Source organism: Hypoxylon fragiforme (assembly GCF_022984875.1).
Source record: "Hypoxylon fragiforme strain CBS 206.31 chromosome Unknown GGS25scaffold_7, whole genome shotgun sequence".
Classification (NCBI taxonomy): domain Eukaryota; kingdom Fungi; phylum Ascomycota; class Sordariomycetes; order Xylariales; family Hypoxylaceae; genus Hypoxylon; species Hypoxylon fragiforme.
Genome location: NW_026054762.1, coordinates 1,005,020 through 1,019,705, shown reverse-complemented (window position 1 = coordinate 1,019,705; position 14,686 = coordinate 1,005,020). Strand labels below are relative to the sequence as shown.

At 50.7% G+C, this 14,686-nt stretch overlaps 6 protein-coding genes across 6 annotated transcripts; 1 reads left to right on the top strand and 5 right to left on the bottom strand.

The window, feature by feature from the left end:
* Positions 1–432: 432 nt before the first annotated feature.
* GGS25DRAFT_498548 (KR domain-containing protein) lies at positions 433–2,088 on the top strand. The gene has a single exon (XM_049261709.1). It carries the CDS (start codon positions 1,080–1,082, stop codon positions 1,842–1,844), a length of 765 nt encoding a protein of 254 aa, XP_049114563.1. The 5' UTR covers positions 433–1,079; the 3' UTR covers positions 1,845–2,088.
* A 297-nt stretch (positions 2,089–2,385) lies between these two features.
* Positions 2,386–4,153, bottom strand: GGS25DRAFT_361118 (DUF124-domain-containing protein). The gene is made up of 5 exons (XM_049258134.1): positions 4,137–4,153; positions 3,911–4,014; positions 3,815–3,841; positions 2,657–3,741; positions 2,386–2,596 (listed from the first exon to the last, which is right to left on the bottom strand). Exons 2-5 carry the CDS (start codon positions 3,930–3,932, stop codon positions 2,552–2,554), a joined length of 1,179 nt encoding a protein of 392 aa, XP_049114562.1. The 5' UTR covers positions 3,933–4,014; positions 4,137–4,153; the 3' UTR covers positions 2,386–2,551.
* A 603-nt stretch (positions 4,154–4,756) lies between these two features.
* Positions 4,757–6,475, bottom strand: GGS25DRAFT_533086 (thymine dioxygenase). Its single transcript, XM_049265644.1, has 4 exons — positions 5,843–6,475; positions 5,665–5,780; positions 5,170–5,608; positions 4,757–5,102 (listed from the first exon to the last, which is right to left on the bottom strand). The coding sequence occupies exons 1-4, from the start codon at positions 6,078–6,080 to the stop codon at positions 4,852–4,854; spliced, it is 1,044 nt and encodes a 347-aa protein (XP_049114561.1). The 5' UTR covers positions 6,081–6,475; the 3' UTR covers positions 4,757–4,851.
* Positions 6,476–6,922: 447 nt separating this feature from the next.
* On the bottom strand, positions 6,923–8,322 carry GGS25DRAFT_361261 (carbohydrate esterase family 3 protein). Its single transcript, XM_049258135.1, has 2 exons — positions 8,079–8,322; positions 6,923–7,993 (listed from the first exon to the last, which is right to left on the bottom strand). Exons 1-2 carry the CDS (start codon positions 8,206–8,208, stop codon positions 7,047–7,049), a joined length of 1,077 nt encoding a protein of 358 aa, XP_049114560.1. The 5' UTR covers positions 8,209–8,322; the 3' UTR covers positions 6,923–7,046.
* Positions 8,323–8,846: 524 nt separating this feature from the next.
* GGS25DRAFT_498510 (uncharacterized protein) lies at positions 8,847–10,132 on the bottom strand. Its single transcript, XM_049261708.1, has one exon. The coding sequence runs from the start codon at positions 9,704–9,706 to the stop codon at positions 9,191–9,193; it is 516 nt and encodes a 171-aa protein (XP_049114559.1). The 5' UTR covers positions 9,707–10,132; the 3' UTR covers positions 8,847–9,190.
* GGS25DRAFT_498508 (copper amine oxidase) lies at positions 10,131–13,596 on the bottom strand. The gene is made up of 2 exons (XM_049261707.1): positions 10,567–13,596; positions 10,131–10,470 (listed from the first exon to the last, which is right to left on the bottom strand). The coding sequence occupies exon 1, from the start codon at positions 12,965–12,967 to the stop codon at positions 10,577–10,579; it is 2,391 nt and encodes a 796-aa protein (XP_049114558.1). The 5' UTR covers positions 12,968–13,596; the 3' UTR covers positions 10,131–10,470; positions 10,567–10,576.
* Between the last annotated feature and the right edge of the window lie 1,090 nt (positions 13,597–14,686).

Here is a 14,686-nt window from a genome sequence, read left to right as displayed (position 1 = left end):
CCAAGCATGGGAAGAAGAAGACGACGTGGGCCCCCGAGATCGCCGCTCGGCGGGTTATCGACGTTGGATACAACACCCTCGGGGGGGTTGGAGCGCCGGGCTATGGAGGACAGCCTCTTGAGCCCCGGGGCTTGGGGATGAGAAGCTCGGCGTGGTGGGTTAGTGATGAGATGAATGCTTAGGTAGAGTATAGGTAGATGGCCTTGACTTCCCTGGGGGATTGGGCCCAGTGATCTGGGTTGAGAGCGGCGCTAGGGGGGTGTGGGAAGACTGAAAAGGGGTTCAAGTGAAGAAAAACAGAACTGGTGACTGAGAGATAAGGGGGTATATTAGTCTCCTAGAAAGGAAGAGTTTGTCGCAGTCTCGACTAGGACATTAGGCAGGTATATAGGTATACAGATAGTCGTAGTAATTCTATAAGTGTAGATGGAGGTATATTAGAAAAGCGCTCTCCACAATCAAGAATCTTGTCATCGCACCACAGATATAACCTATTTCCAAGTCTCTAGGATTTCATTCAAAGCTGCCCAGAAGCTAGGTATACATAATATCTCGCCTAGTGAAGAACCTGATTATCCTTGACGTGAGGACAATGATGAACGGCCAACTTTTCCCTAACTCCCCCTCTCCACCCTCAAGCACATCTCCAGCATGTGGCGGTAGAGGATTCGACGTGATACTTGGCACCGCATCAGGCGACATGCTGCATGAATCAGTCAAACTTGATGCTCCATTGGGAACGTATATCGATGTAGGAAGGGTTGATGCCCAGAACTCCATGTCGATCGGTCTAGAGCCTTTTCAGAAATGTGCGACCTTTACGTCCTTTGGTATAAAAGATGTTGTCGATGCTGATCCGGAAATAGTTCGAGGCCTCTCAAAATCAGTAGATTCCTATTATCTAAAGGGTCTCATCAGTCCTGTCCTACCTATGACAGCTTCGGATATCTCAGCCCTCGACCAAACTCTGCTTGGGTTCTCCAAATGCACTCATATTGGGAAACTAGTTATCACCTTCCAACAACCAGGCGCGCTTATTAGAAGAGTGCCGGCCGTCCCTAGGGTTGTTTTCAACAACAATGCTTGCTACTTGGTCACTGGAGGGCATGGGAGGCCTTGGTAGAAGCATAGTTCGATGGATGGCAGAACGTGGTGCCCGCCAATTCCTCATCCTCTCGAGGAGCGGAATCAGCACACCCCAAGCGCGGCGGTTAGTATGTGAACTGGAGCTTATGGGAGTCACAGTTCATGCTGCCAAATGTGATATCAGTGTTGCCGAGGAAGTATCGTCAATTGTGGCAAAGTACTCACAAAAGCTCACCATCAAAGGCGTCGTTCACGCTGCTGTCTCTCTCCAAGACCTGTCTTTCGACAAACTCACAGTGGAGCAATGGAGAGCAGGCCTAGCAGCTAAGGTTCAAGGAGCCATCAATCTGCATGAAAGTACCAAAGCTCTGTCACTTGACTGTTTCGTCATAATCACATCACTGGTATCTGTGTTGGCGCTCGCTACCCAGAGCGCTTATACAGCAGCCAGCAACTTCCAGGAAATGTCTGCCCGTTATCGACGGAGACTTGGCTTAAAGGCCTCTACTATATCCTGTGGATTGGTCACAAATGTAGGACAGTTCAGTACTGACGACACGGCGCGGGCACTCATGGCTCGTAACAGGGTTCTCGGCATGGCGGAGTACGAGTTCTTGCGGCTGCTGGAGCTAGCCTTCATCAATGACTGTTTTGGCTCTGCTGACGATGAGGCAGAAGGAAGCTTGGTACGGTGTTCAGGACGACCCTCTCTCAGGTGCTGGTATCATCACTTGTCTCGATCCGCATGGTATGGCTGATGAAAGACGAGAGGCAGGATATGCCAGACAGGGTGGTGTTGCAGACCCTATTCCGCGCTGGTACAGCGATCCGCGAGTGGTTCAAATAATGTGCGCTGTCAGTGACGCCGAGAGGCATCAGGAGGACAGTAATTTGAATGAACGTACGGGAAGACATGAGGATATGCAACTTAATTCTAGTTTTGGCGAGTTAACCGCAAAGGGCCCGGAGAATCGCATCGGCATTGAAACTATGGTCACCAACGCGATTGCGAGGGCAGTGGCAAAGATGTTGTTTATTGACATCGCAGACGTTGACCCAACACAGACAGTTGCTGGTTATGGTATTGATAGCCTCATCGCAGGTATGATTGTGGCCTCCGCTTTAGATACTTGACAGGTGAATATGAATTAAAATCAATATTGTGGTCTGAATTTCATGAGATTACAGTAGTTGCGTGAAGAATTCCTGCCAGTAAGTTAAAACAGTCCTGGAGGCTTCAATGCCAAATCTTCAACATTTGTATGCAAACGCTGGCTTATAATCGTGATATCATTTTAACTTGGCCAGGAAACAAACAGAATGTGCACATCCAATCAAAAAGACATCGGGAACTACCTAACTTAGTAGCTTGCCGTAGATATAACCAAAAAAGACATTTCCCAAAAGCTCCATGTGATGAACCCTTACAAAGCTGAGACATCATCTCGCCGTAGACTTCCGTGCTTTACGGTGGCGCGGCGTTACCCGTCATATAAGCGCTGAAAGCTCTCTGTAACAATCTAGCATTAGCAACAAAGAACAAGAATAAAAGTTAAGGAGAAGAACTTACCGGGTTTCTGGTTTGAATAAACACCGTACCAGGTCCCGTAAACTTGCAAACAAGACCTTCTCCACTGGCAAACCCTCCTATGATTCCACCACTTGCAACGCGCTCCATGACATATTTGACGTTCCAGGCGACCAAGTGCCCGTTATCAACAATGTACTTCTCGCCGTCGTTGAGGTTCTTACGGATAATGGCGCCGAAACTTGTGATCCAGAGCAAGCCAACGCCGCTTATCTTATGAACCCATAAACCCTCACCACTGAACATGGCCTTGCCAAGCCCCTGGCGCTTGTAGTCGCGAATGACGCCCTGCGTGCTAGCAACGTAGGCGTCCTTTCCGACACTCCAGGACTCGTCACCGCCGAGACGAATAGTAGTCATATCGCCGAGCATACCAGGGGCGAGAAGGAGTTCACCGGGGCCGATGAAGGTCGAGTGACCAAACTCGCCGCCACTCGCCATTAGCTTCTTCATGCTGAACTTATACTCTCCCTTTAGGGTGATCGTTGGGCTCATGGCGATCAACACTCCCGGCTTCGCATTTATCGGACACCCCATTGCCAATTGGATGGTGATGATGGTGTTACAGTCTCGGTGGCTGATTCGGTATGACCCGCCATTGAAGGTCCCTACGTCATCCAAGGTGGTGGCTGCGGCTCCTTGAAACTGGCCAGCACCGGTGTTTGATGTATTTCGCGAGTGGGCAAGCCCTGTCCCCAAGATACTCTGGGCCTTCTCGTTGGGATAACCGTCTTGGGCATTAGGGACTACATCCCCGTATGATGGCGCGCCTACGCCAGGTGGTGTGAGGGCGCCTTCGTTTCGAAGGGGAAGAGGGGAATGCTGCGCGATTTGCTGAGGTGGAGGCTGGTATGTAGGGGTTCCGACGTGGGGAGGAGGAGATATGTTTTGGTGCGGCGGCGCGGGATAGTTCTGCTGAGGAGGCGCTGGATATTGTTGTTGCGGTGGTGTGGGATAACTCTGAGCATGTGGTGGAGGGTAGCCGGCATTTCCTGGCGGGGGAGGAAAGAATTTGGACTGGTTCGCAGGTGGAGATGTCGGAGGTGGTGGATAATTCTGTTGTGGTGCTATAGAGGTTTTCGTCAGTCTACTTTTGCTCATATGGGTTTTTACTGTTATGCTCCCAGTATGTGGACATACCTGGTGGTCCACCCGCACCAGGAGGCGCTACATAACCCAGGTTAGATCAAGATCTGGAAGTTATATGTTTTGTATGTTCAAGATATGACGACTTACGAGGATAATATTGCCCAGACATTGTCAGGCAATGGGTTTTAGTCTTCCTTAACTAGTCGCCTTTGTGGGTACGTAATAAGTGATCCTCTTAGGAGCATGCAAATCTAGAAGGTCCAAGATCAGCTGTGTTGGTATAAGTAAAAGGCTCGTGAGATGGTTTGGTTTCTGGGAGGCTGAAGAATCGGCAAAGCGAATTAGCCCCGCATTCAAGGGAATCCTCACTTACACTGATATATGTTCCAGTTGATACACAATATCTATTAGGCCTTAGTTATAGTTGGTCAATGAGTAAAAGAGTACGAATACACTTTGGTTTTCTAACGATAGGTATGAGTCCTTAGAAATGTTGGAAGATAATTGTAGCCTTGTGGCTAAGAGGGAAAATAATGAGAAGTTGAGCTTTGAAATGCGCTTGGTGGATGGCCGCATTTTGGGGCTATCCTGCAGTCAGGGGGGGGCCACTCGATCGCATGCGTGGACATCCATGGATTGTCGTACATGTTGCAGGGATTCGAGGTTCAATCGTACCTTACGGAAGGGCTGTCCCGTACCTACTGGGTTAGAAGACAGGATGCTGCTAAATAACTACAACTCATCCAGTTCGTCGGGGTCGAATGGGGTCGAATGGGGTCGATTACAAGTTGCAGTTGATTTCATTAGGCGCTATGATGCCCTGGCAGATGCGTGGTGGGCGCTAATGTCAGCGCTTAGTGGTTTTAGAAGTCATCTCCAATTGCAAACAGAAATATGATTGGCTGGCCAAGTAAGTTGGGGTTAGATTGGAGAAGTCAGACCCCAATTATTAGTGCATAATCGAGATTCGATACCAACCAAACCTCCAAACTTTGCCGACCGTCCGAACATTTGAACTCTTCAATTCTTCGAATTAAATCATCTCCGGATTGTAAACTCACTAAGTTAAGTGTATTTACGGTAGTCGCCTAAGAAGCCGGTGTCTCCACGTACTGTCCCCGTGCTCTCATTCGTCTATATTCTTCTTGGACGACCGGTTCATACTTGATAGGCCTCTTCTCATCCGTGCAAACGGATAAACACTCAATGACAGTCTTCGGATCTGGAGAAACGAAATATGGAATCGAATATCGCGGCCTAGTCATTACCTTTTCATCCATCGGAGTCTTGTCTTGAGCTAGTGGAGCAGTAACTCGATGAAGTGTCGACTTAAGGAAATCTTGAGGTTTCCGTTAGTATCCGAACAGTCCGGGATTCCTGTGCAGAGAGAAAATGGCTTAACGTACCGTTGCTCCATCTCATCAACAGGTCGCCTACGTTCATAACCATCGCGTTCTTCATCGGCGTAGCATCAACAAAATGACCTGGCTCACTTGGATGCTCTACCTGCAGACCTCCACACTCGTCTTGGAACAGCATGGTGATTGTGCCCCAGTCTGAATGGGCAGGCATCCGAGCGATTGCATTGCTAGACAGCTTCGTCGCTTCGACTGGTGGGTAATGGAGAAGTCGCAACTGATTATTCTCGCCGCTATGAAAGTGTAAGAAAAAGTCTTCGTCGTCCAGACCGACACCAATCGCCAAAGCGCGCAACAATTCTCTTGCCGCAGCGAAGCACTTCCAATAGAACCGCTGCATGAAATCATGGAAGCCAGGAATAACATCCTCGGGCAACCAGATATTTGGTTGCAGTTCACAATCCTCGCTCCCGATTTCGTAACTCTCCTATTCAAGATTAGAGCTATTCTTGTAGAGGCGAGCCGTTACAAATTAGCACAGACCTTGACGTCCGCGACTTTTCGGTTTTCTGCCGCTTTAGCTTCATCGCCATCTTTGATGATATCCTGCGTAACCTTCTCCAACCCAGGCCAGGAGTAACCGCGATGAACATTAGGACCTAAACCACCTACTTAGTCATCTCATTCTCGGACGTCCGCTACTATGTATCTCAACACAGACCTGGTGGATGAGGAGCTAGCATCTTTGTTTCCAAAGGTAAATCAAAGAGCTTCTTGGACCAACTAAACGCTTCTTCAAGTAAGATATCGGGGACGCCATGGTTGATAATATACACGAAGCCTACCCGACGGCATGCCTCGGTGACTTCTCGAGCAATACGTTTCTTATCGTCAGTCGATCCCTGCGACCATGAGCTGAAGTCTACTGTTGGAATTGAATCCTGCTTGGGGATCGCCATCTTTAATAGATTTCCTACGATATGAATTTTTCCAGATTATTTGAAATGGTAGGTTGATTGTTGAAACTGCCATTAACTTTAAGAAGCAGCACGTACTACCACGGTGTATAATACAGTTACATTTTCCTATCAAGACCCGAGATCGCCTCGTCGTTATCATCACAAGCAGTGCGGGGTCAACTAGGACACTTATGGTGTATGTTTCTCTATCTACTACCAACCTATATGCCCTATAGCATTTCATATGTTATCTCCAAGACCCCAGACACCCAAAAATACTAGGTAGGTATTTGTACATACATATTAGGCCACGCTTCAGGTCAACTATCTAACCTAGTAGAGTCCAGGTACTAATCAGAAAGGAATGATGCAGTGTAGACTGCTTACAATTGGTTTACAGCTCCTTTCTAGATTACATACCACAACTGTTTACTAATGGCCAAGCCAACTATCGAGCAGATTCCTGGACCGTCAAATCACCTATAGCTGCGAAAAATGCCACAATATAGACAAGCTCGGGGCTGCTGAAATCAAGCAGTATTAAACGATGGCAGAATATTGCATGACAATCTCGGCAAATTCAATCCAAGCCTCGTACATACAGCCGTGGCCTAGGCTAAGGACCTTTCTTCCCATCATGCTCACGCCAGCTTCCATTAACAGAACACAAAGTCTGGGTATTAATTACCAACGGCAATTTATTATTATTCCTAGCTGAGCAAAAACTCGGACAGAAACCCTTGTTATCGTATGGTGACGCGGCTATTATATGCGCCTAATTCCTTCCATCCCCGGGCGCTGGATAAAGGTCGACCCGAGGATTCCTCATGTATTAATCCGTCGTCTCACTCGAATCAACCCTCTCTAGCTAAAACGAGGTGAAGCTGATTGCCTGAATGACTAGGCCTGGGCTCTATAGTTTTGACGGTCTTTCTTTGTTGGATTGACAGCTAATACGAGCACTCCTCAGCTCTTAGCAGATCCGTTCCTCTCAGCCTCTCCATCGTCCGGGGTTCCGTTATCGGCAGGTTTGCGTAACAGGCCATCCTCCGCGGCGCTCTGGATTGCCTGGACAAAAATGTGTCCCATCTTCTCGTAGCCTTCAACGGTGGGATGCGAACCATCGGGTCCAATATCACTGATCGTAGGAACCCCAGAGCCACCGTCGCTAGGATGCATCTCGGCCAGTATGACCGGCTTTCCGTCTGCCTCGAAGTTCTTCATGATGTCTCGATACTGTTGGTTCATCTTCAAGACCGTTGGCTCCATATTAGGAACTTTGTTAGTCAACATCGTGCTCAGTATGACTGTCGACTGCTCCGAGGCCGTCAACAAGTAGTTGATCATATCCTCCATCTGCTGGCCCACTTTGTCGGTATCCTTGTTCTGCAGGAGGTTGTTGGTCCCCAGGTTAATGACGAATACGTTGGGCAGGAGTCGAGGCACGGCCTTCTTAGCGTAGTCGTGCATCTCTGTGATCTTCTTTCCTCCGTATGCCTCCACGTCGTTGTCGACAAAGTCCCCGAGACGTACTGAGCCCACCATATTGACCGTGAATCCAGAATCAGCCAGCTCGTCACGCATTGGCTTGCGAAAACCTAGGTAGCCGGGAGAAGTTTCACCCTTCACGATGGAAGCGCCTAGGGCCATGATCCTCAATGGAACGTCATTGGAACCAACAGACGATGCACCGACAGTGGAAGTGGAAGACGGCTCATTGGATTGTTCGGCTGTGGATGAAGCTGTGATAGACACTTGGGTGGACTCGACTTTCGAATCGGTAGTTGCGAGATTGCCAGCCGCTGCCGTTCTTGTGGTTGACAGAGGTGAAGTGGTAGTGCCAATTGACTGTCCTTCGGCCATGGCGCTGGTGGATGAGCCGCCTGTATGAAGCTTTCCCGTGGCTGCAAAGGCTTCATGATGTCAGTGTACACAGTTCAAAGTACAGTCGCAGCTCCTTTGCTAAGATCGTGGGGCAGTTTGATTCTAGTAACTTACCGATGATCACAATTACTGCGATCAAGATACCCGTCAAGGCTGCAAATCCTGCAATCACCTTCTTGCTACGAGCAAACGCGAAACGCGACGTCCACGACGTCGGCGCCGAACCCTTCTCCAGAGTTGACATTATCACTGACCCCGACGCTCAACTCAACTCAAACAATCCCGAATATCTCACGTGCAAGTGAGTACGTGGATGCAAGAGATGAGAACATTTGGCGTTGCGGGAACTTTTTTTCTTCTCTAATAATTTTCGCACCAACAAAGACAAACTTAGTACCTCAGGTGTGTGTACCTAGATTTATGACGAGCACAGTAAGAAAAAGGATTTGCCAAGACTTTAATTGAGTGGTTATTAGGCTCCGGGCTGAATCGCAACATCGTGATTTGGTCGCTCAGCGCACCAAAGCGGCACGGCAGCAATGTTCATTTGCCAAGACCCGCTTGATCGCGCCACCGGGTATCGGCACGTACGTACATCGTACATAAGCTCAAGAAAGGGGTTGATCATATTGGTAGATCATGTAAGTCGATCTTATCACTGTTAGAATATTGACAGCCTCAGATAAAGTACATACATCAACTAATACAGTACATAATATCGCCTGCATGATAAGTGTGTCTGCTAGATAACAAGGGGGAGGATCGAGATGGACCTAGATGGACCTCGAATGCGGCAAACAGGAACTAAGACACTCAAGAGCACAGGCCAACAAGCCGAGAATAGATATAACGCCGACTTCACTTCATTACAAGATTAAAACTAAATTCAGTGTGCGAGAAACATCATATTAAGCACTATACAAAACTATTAGAGATGAAGCCATCAAACTCCCCTTCCTACCAGTACCCAGGTCATTATCATTACCAAGTAATCCGGTAGCTCTTAAGGTAGTTATCCCACTTCCCCGAGGATCCAACTAGATATATACTGGAGACTAAACAAAACCTACCTCGGAAGAGGCTATAATGTGTGTGTGTGCGTGTGTGTGTATGTGTGTGTGTGTGTGTGTGTGTGTGTGTGTGTGTGTGTGTATGTGTGCGTGTATGTGGATCAAGACTTACCATCACCAACCAAACGGCCTATCAAGCCGACATCAACTACCCATCTAGTTGTCAAGGTAGTGCACCGTCCTAATCGGCGCATTAGCAACCTCATCCATCCAGCGGATCCTGCGACTAATCGCCGCGCCATCATCATCACTCCCACTCCCACTCCCACTACTACTCTCACTCCTACTCTCACTATCCTCCTCCCCACTCTCCAACAGCCTCTCCAGATTCAACGCCTGCAGCGCCTCCACCACATGCTCGCCCGCGTCGAGCCCGAACACCCGCCCCCCCCTCTTCCCCCGCCGCGTCGACGCGCTCTTGGCGTACACGCTGCGCTCGCGGTCGTCCATCCCCGCGTACGCGTGCGCGAGAAGCACCAGGCACGTCTGCTGCACGGACTCGCAGGTGCGGACCGCGGAGGCGGCGACGCGCGCTTCGCAGGCGAGGTCCACGGCGGCGTCGGCGAGGGAGAGGGCGGAGTGCAGGGAGGAGCGCGTGGGGTGGCCCGAGCGAGGGTCGAGGAGGGAGGAGATCTGCAGGTGGAGGGTGGTGATTTGGGAGAGGGTGGACATGGTGGCTAGGTTAGGTAGGTAAGGTAAGTTGGGTTAGGTGGCTGGGTGATTTGTAAGGTCAGTTGTGATGGTGATGGTGGAATGGGTTTGTGAGGTAGCTGAGATATATATAGGTAGGTAGGTATAGTCTGTCCCTCTGCTCGCAGAGAAGAAGAAAAAAATGATGGCTTGATGGACTTAGTAAAAAAAAGATATCGGGTGAAAGATTAGCAATGTCAACGGGTTAAATAGCACCTGTGCGAAGCCACAAAGTCCATTGTGTCGCTTGATCGGCTGTGCTGAAAGAATGGCCGGTCAAAGAACGGGGGAAAATGGTATTGTGTGAGATGAGGACAGGACAAGAGAGGTGGTCAAAGAGATGGGGAGAGGCTTTTCGTTGTGGCGCAATGGTGATTGTGTAGTTGTTTTGGGGGGTGGTGAAAGGGGGGATAAGAAGGGGGAGGGAGTTACTTTGGGCAGTGTTACTGATCGAGTTATTGGGTATTTTCTTCACTCCCCTTAGGTCAGTAGTACGCACACATTTCAAGAGATTTCTTCCAGGAACTAAAGCGTCGCTATAAGCTTACTTAGAAGCATCAAGTCATTCAATATGTCTCACGACATGCAGCACGGAAGACTTAATACTTGCTACATCAACAGGCTAAGAGATGCCAAATTCTCCAAGAACCCTCACTCGATATCGCACTAGTTCGCAAGATACCTTTACGACCTTTCGAGCGACGCCCCTATGGGCAAGACATCTTGATATTATTTACATTTCCTAGGTACATATGCCCTCCAAATGCGCTTATCTACTAAATCCAGAATACGCTCGCTTTACCTACACAGAAAGACACTCATATATATATATATATATATAGGCAATCCGCATCATATCTGACCGATAGGCGCCACAGTCGGCTCTTGCAACGCAACCTTACACTGCGGCAACTCCACGCCATACGCATCCGTAGCCAAAATCGTCGCATTGCCACCGTCATCCTCCGTGACCACCTCAGGAACATACCAGCGCCGATTCCTCAGATCGCCATCCTGCGCGTTATCAAAGAAGTTCTGCGGCGCGAACATGATGCTACTAACCGCCTCCGAGTACAGCGTCACCGGAATGTCCTCGGCGCGCGTGAAGTGGTGCATGCCCAGGTTGAGCCACACAACGAGGTCCTCGTCCTCGACGCTCTCCCCGTCGAAGAACTTGGCGAAGTCCTGCTGCGGCCGCGACGGCAGGTTGAGGTTCTGCACGCTGTTGCCCCAGGGCTCCGCGTCGTGGTGCCGCGTGACGGCCAGGTGCGCCTTGGAGAGCGCGGTGTTGCGGCGCGAGAACGGCGACCTCAGCGTGCTGAGGCGGATGTTCGACTTCCCCGGCACGATGCGGTAGCCGCGGGGCGACCCCCACCGGTTCTTCGCCGCCGCCGCGTTCACCGCGTACATCGTCTGCCCGTTCTCCGCCCAGCTGAGCTCCGTCTCCGTCGCGACGTCGCGCGCCTCCAGCCGCAGCTGCTCGAACTCCCCCAGCTCCGGCCACCACGGCTGCGTCGTGTTCACCGCCCGCAGCTCCGTCACCTGCAGCCGGTTCGCGGTGCCCAGGACGTCGAAGTCCGCCTTCCACGTCAGCACGTGGTCGTGCAGCGACCCCTGCGTCGCCTCGTGGATCCGCGGCCCCCACGCGCCCTGCTCCCGGTAGAAGGGGGACGACTGCAGGTACCCCGACGCGCGGACGGTGATCTCGAGGGAGCCGTCGACGTGGAAGGCGTAGTCGAAGAGGTAGTCGTAGTTGCCGACGGTCGCGATCGAGCGCAGCGTCAGCAGCGACGCCTTGACGACGCCCAGGTTGGAGAAGCCGTAGTCGTTCGCGGCGCCGCCCGCGCGATGGCGCGACAGGGGGAACCCCGCGTCGGCCTCGAAGATGCATATGGCGTCGGGGTTCACCGTGGTGGCGTTGCGGTCGTGGACGGTGACGTTCCAGAACGTGGCGCCGAAGGGGCAGTCGAAGCCCGCGACGAGCGGGAACAGGTCGGCGCCGAGCTGGAAGTGCGTGTCGTGGTACACGGTCGTCGCGGCCTTGGGCTGGAACCCGCCGTACTGCGCCGCCGCCTCCTGCATCGACAGCTCGTACAGCACCCGCTCCCCCTTGAACCGCACGTCGAAGAGCATCACGCCCAGCGCCCGCGTGTGCGCCACGTAGAACGTCCACCCCAGGTACTCGACGTACTGCTGCGCGGCGTCGAGCCGGTACCGCTTCCCGCCGACCTCGAGGCTCTGCGGCGCGAACTTCTCCTCGAGGGGCCGCGCGCCCATCGACGGGTTGTGCTTCACGAGGGCCCAGTCGTCGCTGCGCGGCTGGTGGAAGTCCTCGGACAGCTCGCCGGCGGCGAACGCGGATTGCAGGTCGGGGACGGTGGGGAAGAAGCGGGAGTTGGTCACGAGGCCTTTTAGCCGGTAGAGAGAGGCGTCGGTGCCGGGGATGTCGAGCAGCACGAAGAAGTCGAGGGGGCGGAGGTAGCTGGTGGAGCCCGGGATCCGGAACATGATGATCTGGAAGGCCTGGTCGCCGTCGAACGAGGTGGGTGTTGTGGTGGTGGCGGAGAGAGTCGTCCGGGGGTCGGAGTAGCCGTAGAAGACGCCGCCGAGGAGAGAGGTGGTTATGTCGGTGAGGTTGGACATGATGGAGGCGAGCAGGGGCGCGGAGGCGTCGACGCGCTTCTGGTCGAAGTATCGGCCGTTGAAGGGGACTGAACCGCCTGTTCCGCCATTGTAGAGATAATCTAATTTTTGGATGGTGGTTTCGCTAGAAATTGGCAATGGGCCGATCATGTATTCCTGAGAAATCGGGTTGGCTCTTCCACCCTCGAAAATAATAGCGCGGGCCCATGGGCTAGGTTTTGATCCTGACCCGTCCAAGTACGGCAGAACGGCCGACTTGTTGACGGGAACGGTGTCGATGTACCAGACATAATTGTCATTGATGCCCGCCGTCTCAGGGTCCGTCAAGTTTAGCCCAGAGGCCGGGTCGTGGAGTAAATTCCAGACTGCCACATTATCCTCCGGTGATATCTGCGCCCAAACATTGGTTTTGGGGGCTGTCACTTTTTCTGCTGGCTCGTATAGTGAACATGCCGAGCAAGCAGCATCCGCATCAGAGTTGTTGCTCTGCGTGAATTGGGGCAGTAGAGTTTGTCTCCGGTATCCCAACGGCGGAACTGTGGCTGCGTCGGTAAACGGTGCAGCCAGGACTATAGCTATCGGTATCAATAGCTGATACATTATTTATTTATTTATTTTAAAACAAACGAAGCCCTTCGCTTCAGTGACACTCTCGCAACCAAACCCCATCGTCAACTACTCGGATTCAAGAATTGGACATATTTATATAAGGTTTACAACCCCTCTGCAGCATACATGCCGACTTCTCGTATACGACCAACTAATCATATGAAGGCCGCGAAAAAAAGGGGGGCCGTACCTATTGTTGCAATGCAGGTCATTTCTCCGACTTGGCAAGATAGGAAGATAACCAGCCATCCGCGGTTCCGCAGTCGGGGGTCGAGATAAGCATTTCAACTGTCGATGTTATACTCGGCCTCCGAATGAGTATAGACTGCTCTTGGCAAGGCGGTTCTGTCCAATGAGTAGAGGGTTGGGGCATTTATATCCATCGCGACGCTTAGTATTACCTAGTAGGGCATCGTTGAACTGCTTAGATGTTAGATTCTGTCAGAGATAGCAGCCTGGGAGTGATGTAATGCGCGGAATCATGATGCCGGGTTGGGATTTCGTACAGCTGTATAGGTAGGCATTTACTACATAGAGGTATATACGCAGTAGAAAGGGAACTATAGCTAGCCTAGTACCTACCTGAGGTGCCCAAAAGCTCATGTATAACAATCGTTGTGGACGGTTTCAGTAATTCCCTAGGCACCTATAGTAAATCATGAGTGCCTGCGTAAGTTATCAAACGGGTTATCTTCTATCCAACATGCAGAATCATACCTACTCATAACATGGGTTAGTCTTAGGTAAATGCCTAACCTAGGATGTAGAGATAGCAACAATAGTCTTTATTAAACATCAGCCATGCATAAATCCCAAGCTCCTGTATAACTAAAAACAATAATAGGATCATCCTTTGATGCTATGTGCGAGCTCAGCTGCCAGAAACAAAGTTGTCGATTGACTTTCTCAGGTCTAAACAAAAGCCTTTTGATTTCCTCCACCTAATGAACGTATTTTCCTTGTATCGAGAATGCCTTCCACCTTGTTGTTTGCATCAAGACCCGTACCGTCTTTCAATCCTTTTCACACACGTAGGTTGGTATTCGCTGCCTTCTAATCTTGGTACCTACCTAAGATATTTGAACATCAAAGAGAGAGGTATCACGACCGGTTCCACCCCACGGCCAACGCGATGTAAGCGCCCCGAGCGTGATGAGTCTAACGGCTCTAAAATCAAAATCGCTTGTAACCCAGTTGTAGCCGGAAGCGCAAATCAAAATAGTGTCCAGCATCGCTAGGAATAGGTAACACCCTAGCCTGCTCAAGGGACTCCTGACAAAGCACCACATAGCGCAAATCGTACTAAGGAGGGCGATGGGAAGGAGAACCTCTAGTACGTTTCCCGCACCAAAGAACGTGGAGTTAATGAGTGATAACATGATGCTGGGTGGTGAAATTGTCGTGTTGCTGTAGTAGATGGATCTCCGCTGGGCTTAGGAGAGTAAGCTGGATTGAAGATTGTGATGATGGGAATAAGTTTGGTCTTATTGGAGGTCGATTAACTGGATGAGTGGGTAGATTTCAGACTGAAGAGAAAGTACTAGGTACTCGCTATTTTTATAGATCTCAAATATACGTCCGAGTCCACGACTACGATGGAAGGTATACTCTTGAAGATATATGAATGGCTTGGTCTTAGAAACTACGGGTTTGAATCAGATGGGTCATTCTAGCTATAGCTATACCTAACCTCCCGCGATAGGTTTTGCT

Coding starts and splice junctions, on each gene's coding strand:
- GGS25DRAFT_498548 (XM_049261709.1), top strand. CDS start 1,080: ATGCTTGCTACTTGGTCACTGGAGGGCATGGGAGGCCTTGGTAGAAGC.
- GGS25DRAFT_361118 (XM_049258134.1), bottom strand. CDS start 3,932: ATGTCTGGGCAATATTATCCTC. Junction 3,742..3,814: donor TGGTGCGGGTGGACCACCAG/GTATGTCCACAT, acceptor AAACCTCTATAG/CACCACAACAGAATTATCCA. Junction 2,597..2,656: donor TTATTCAAACCAGAAACCCG/GTAAGTTCTTCT, acceptor AGATTGTTACAG/AGAGCTTTCAGCGCTTATAT.
- GGS25DRAFT_533086 (XM_049265644.1), bottom strand. CDS start 6,080: ATGGCGATCCCCAAGCAGGATTCAATTCCAACAGTAGACTTCAGCTCA. Junction 5,781..5,842: donor GCTAGCTCCTCATCCACCAG/GTCTGTGTTGAG, acceptor TAGGTGGTTTAG/GTCCTAATGTTCATCGCGGT. Junction 5,103..5,169: donor GTTGATGAGATGGAGCAACG/GTACGTTAAGCC, acceptor GGAAACCTCAAG/ATTTCCTTAAGTCGACACTT.
- GGS25DRAFT_361261 (XM_049258135.1), bottom strand. CDS start 8,208: ATGTCAACTCTGGAGAAGGGTTCGGCGCCGACGTCGTGGACGTCGCGT. Junction 7,994..8,078: donor CGCAGTAATTGTGATCATCG/GTAAGTTACTAG, acceptor GACATCATGAAG/CCTTTGCAGCCACGGGAAAG.
- GGS25DRAFT_498510 (XM_049261708.1), bottom strand. CDS start 9,706: ATGTCCACCCTCTCCCAAATCACCACCCTCCACCTGCAGATCTCCTCC.
- GGS25DRAFT_498508 (XM_049261707.1), bottom strand. CDS start 12,967: ATGTATCAGCTATTGATACCGATAGCTATAGTCCTGGCTGCACCGTTT.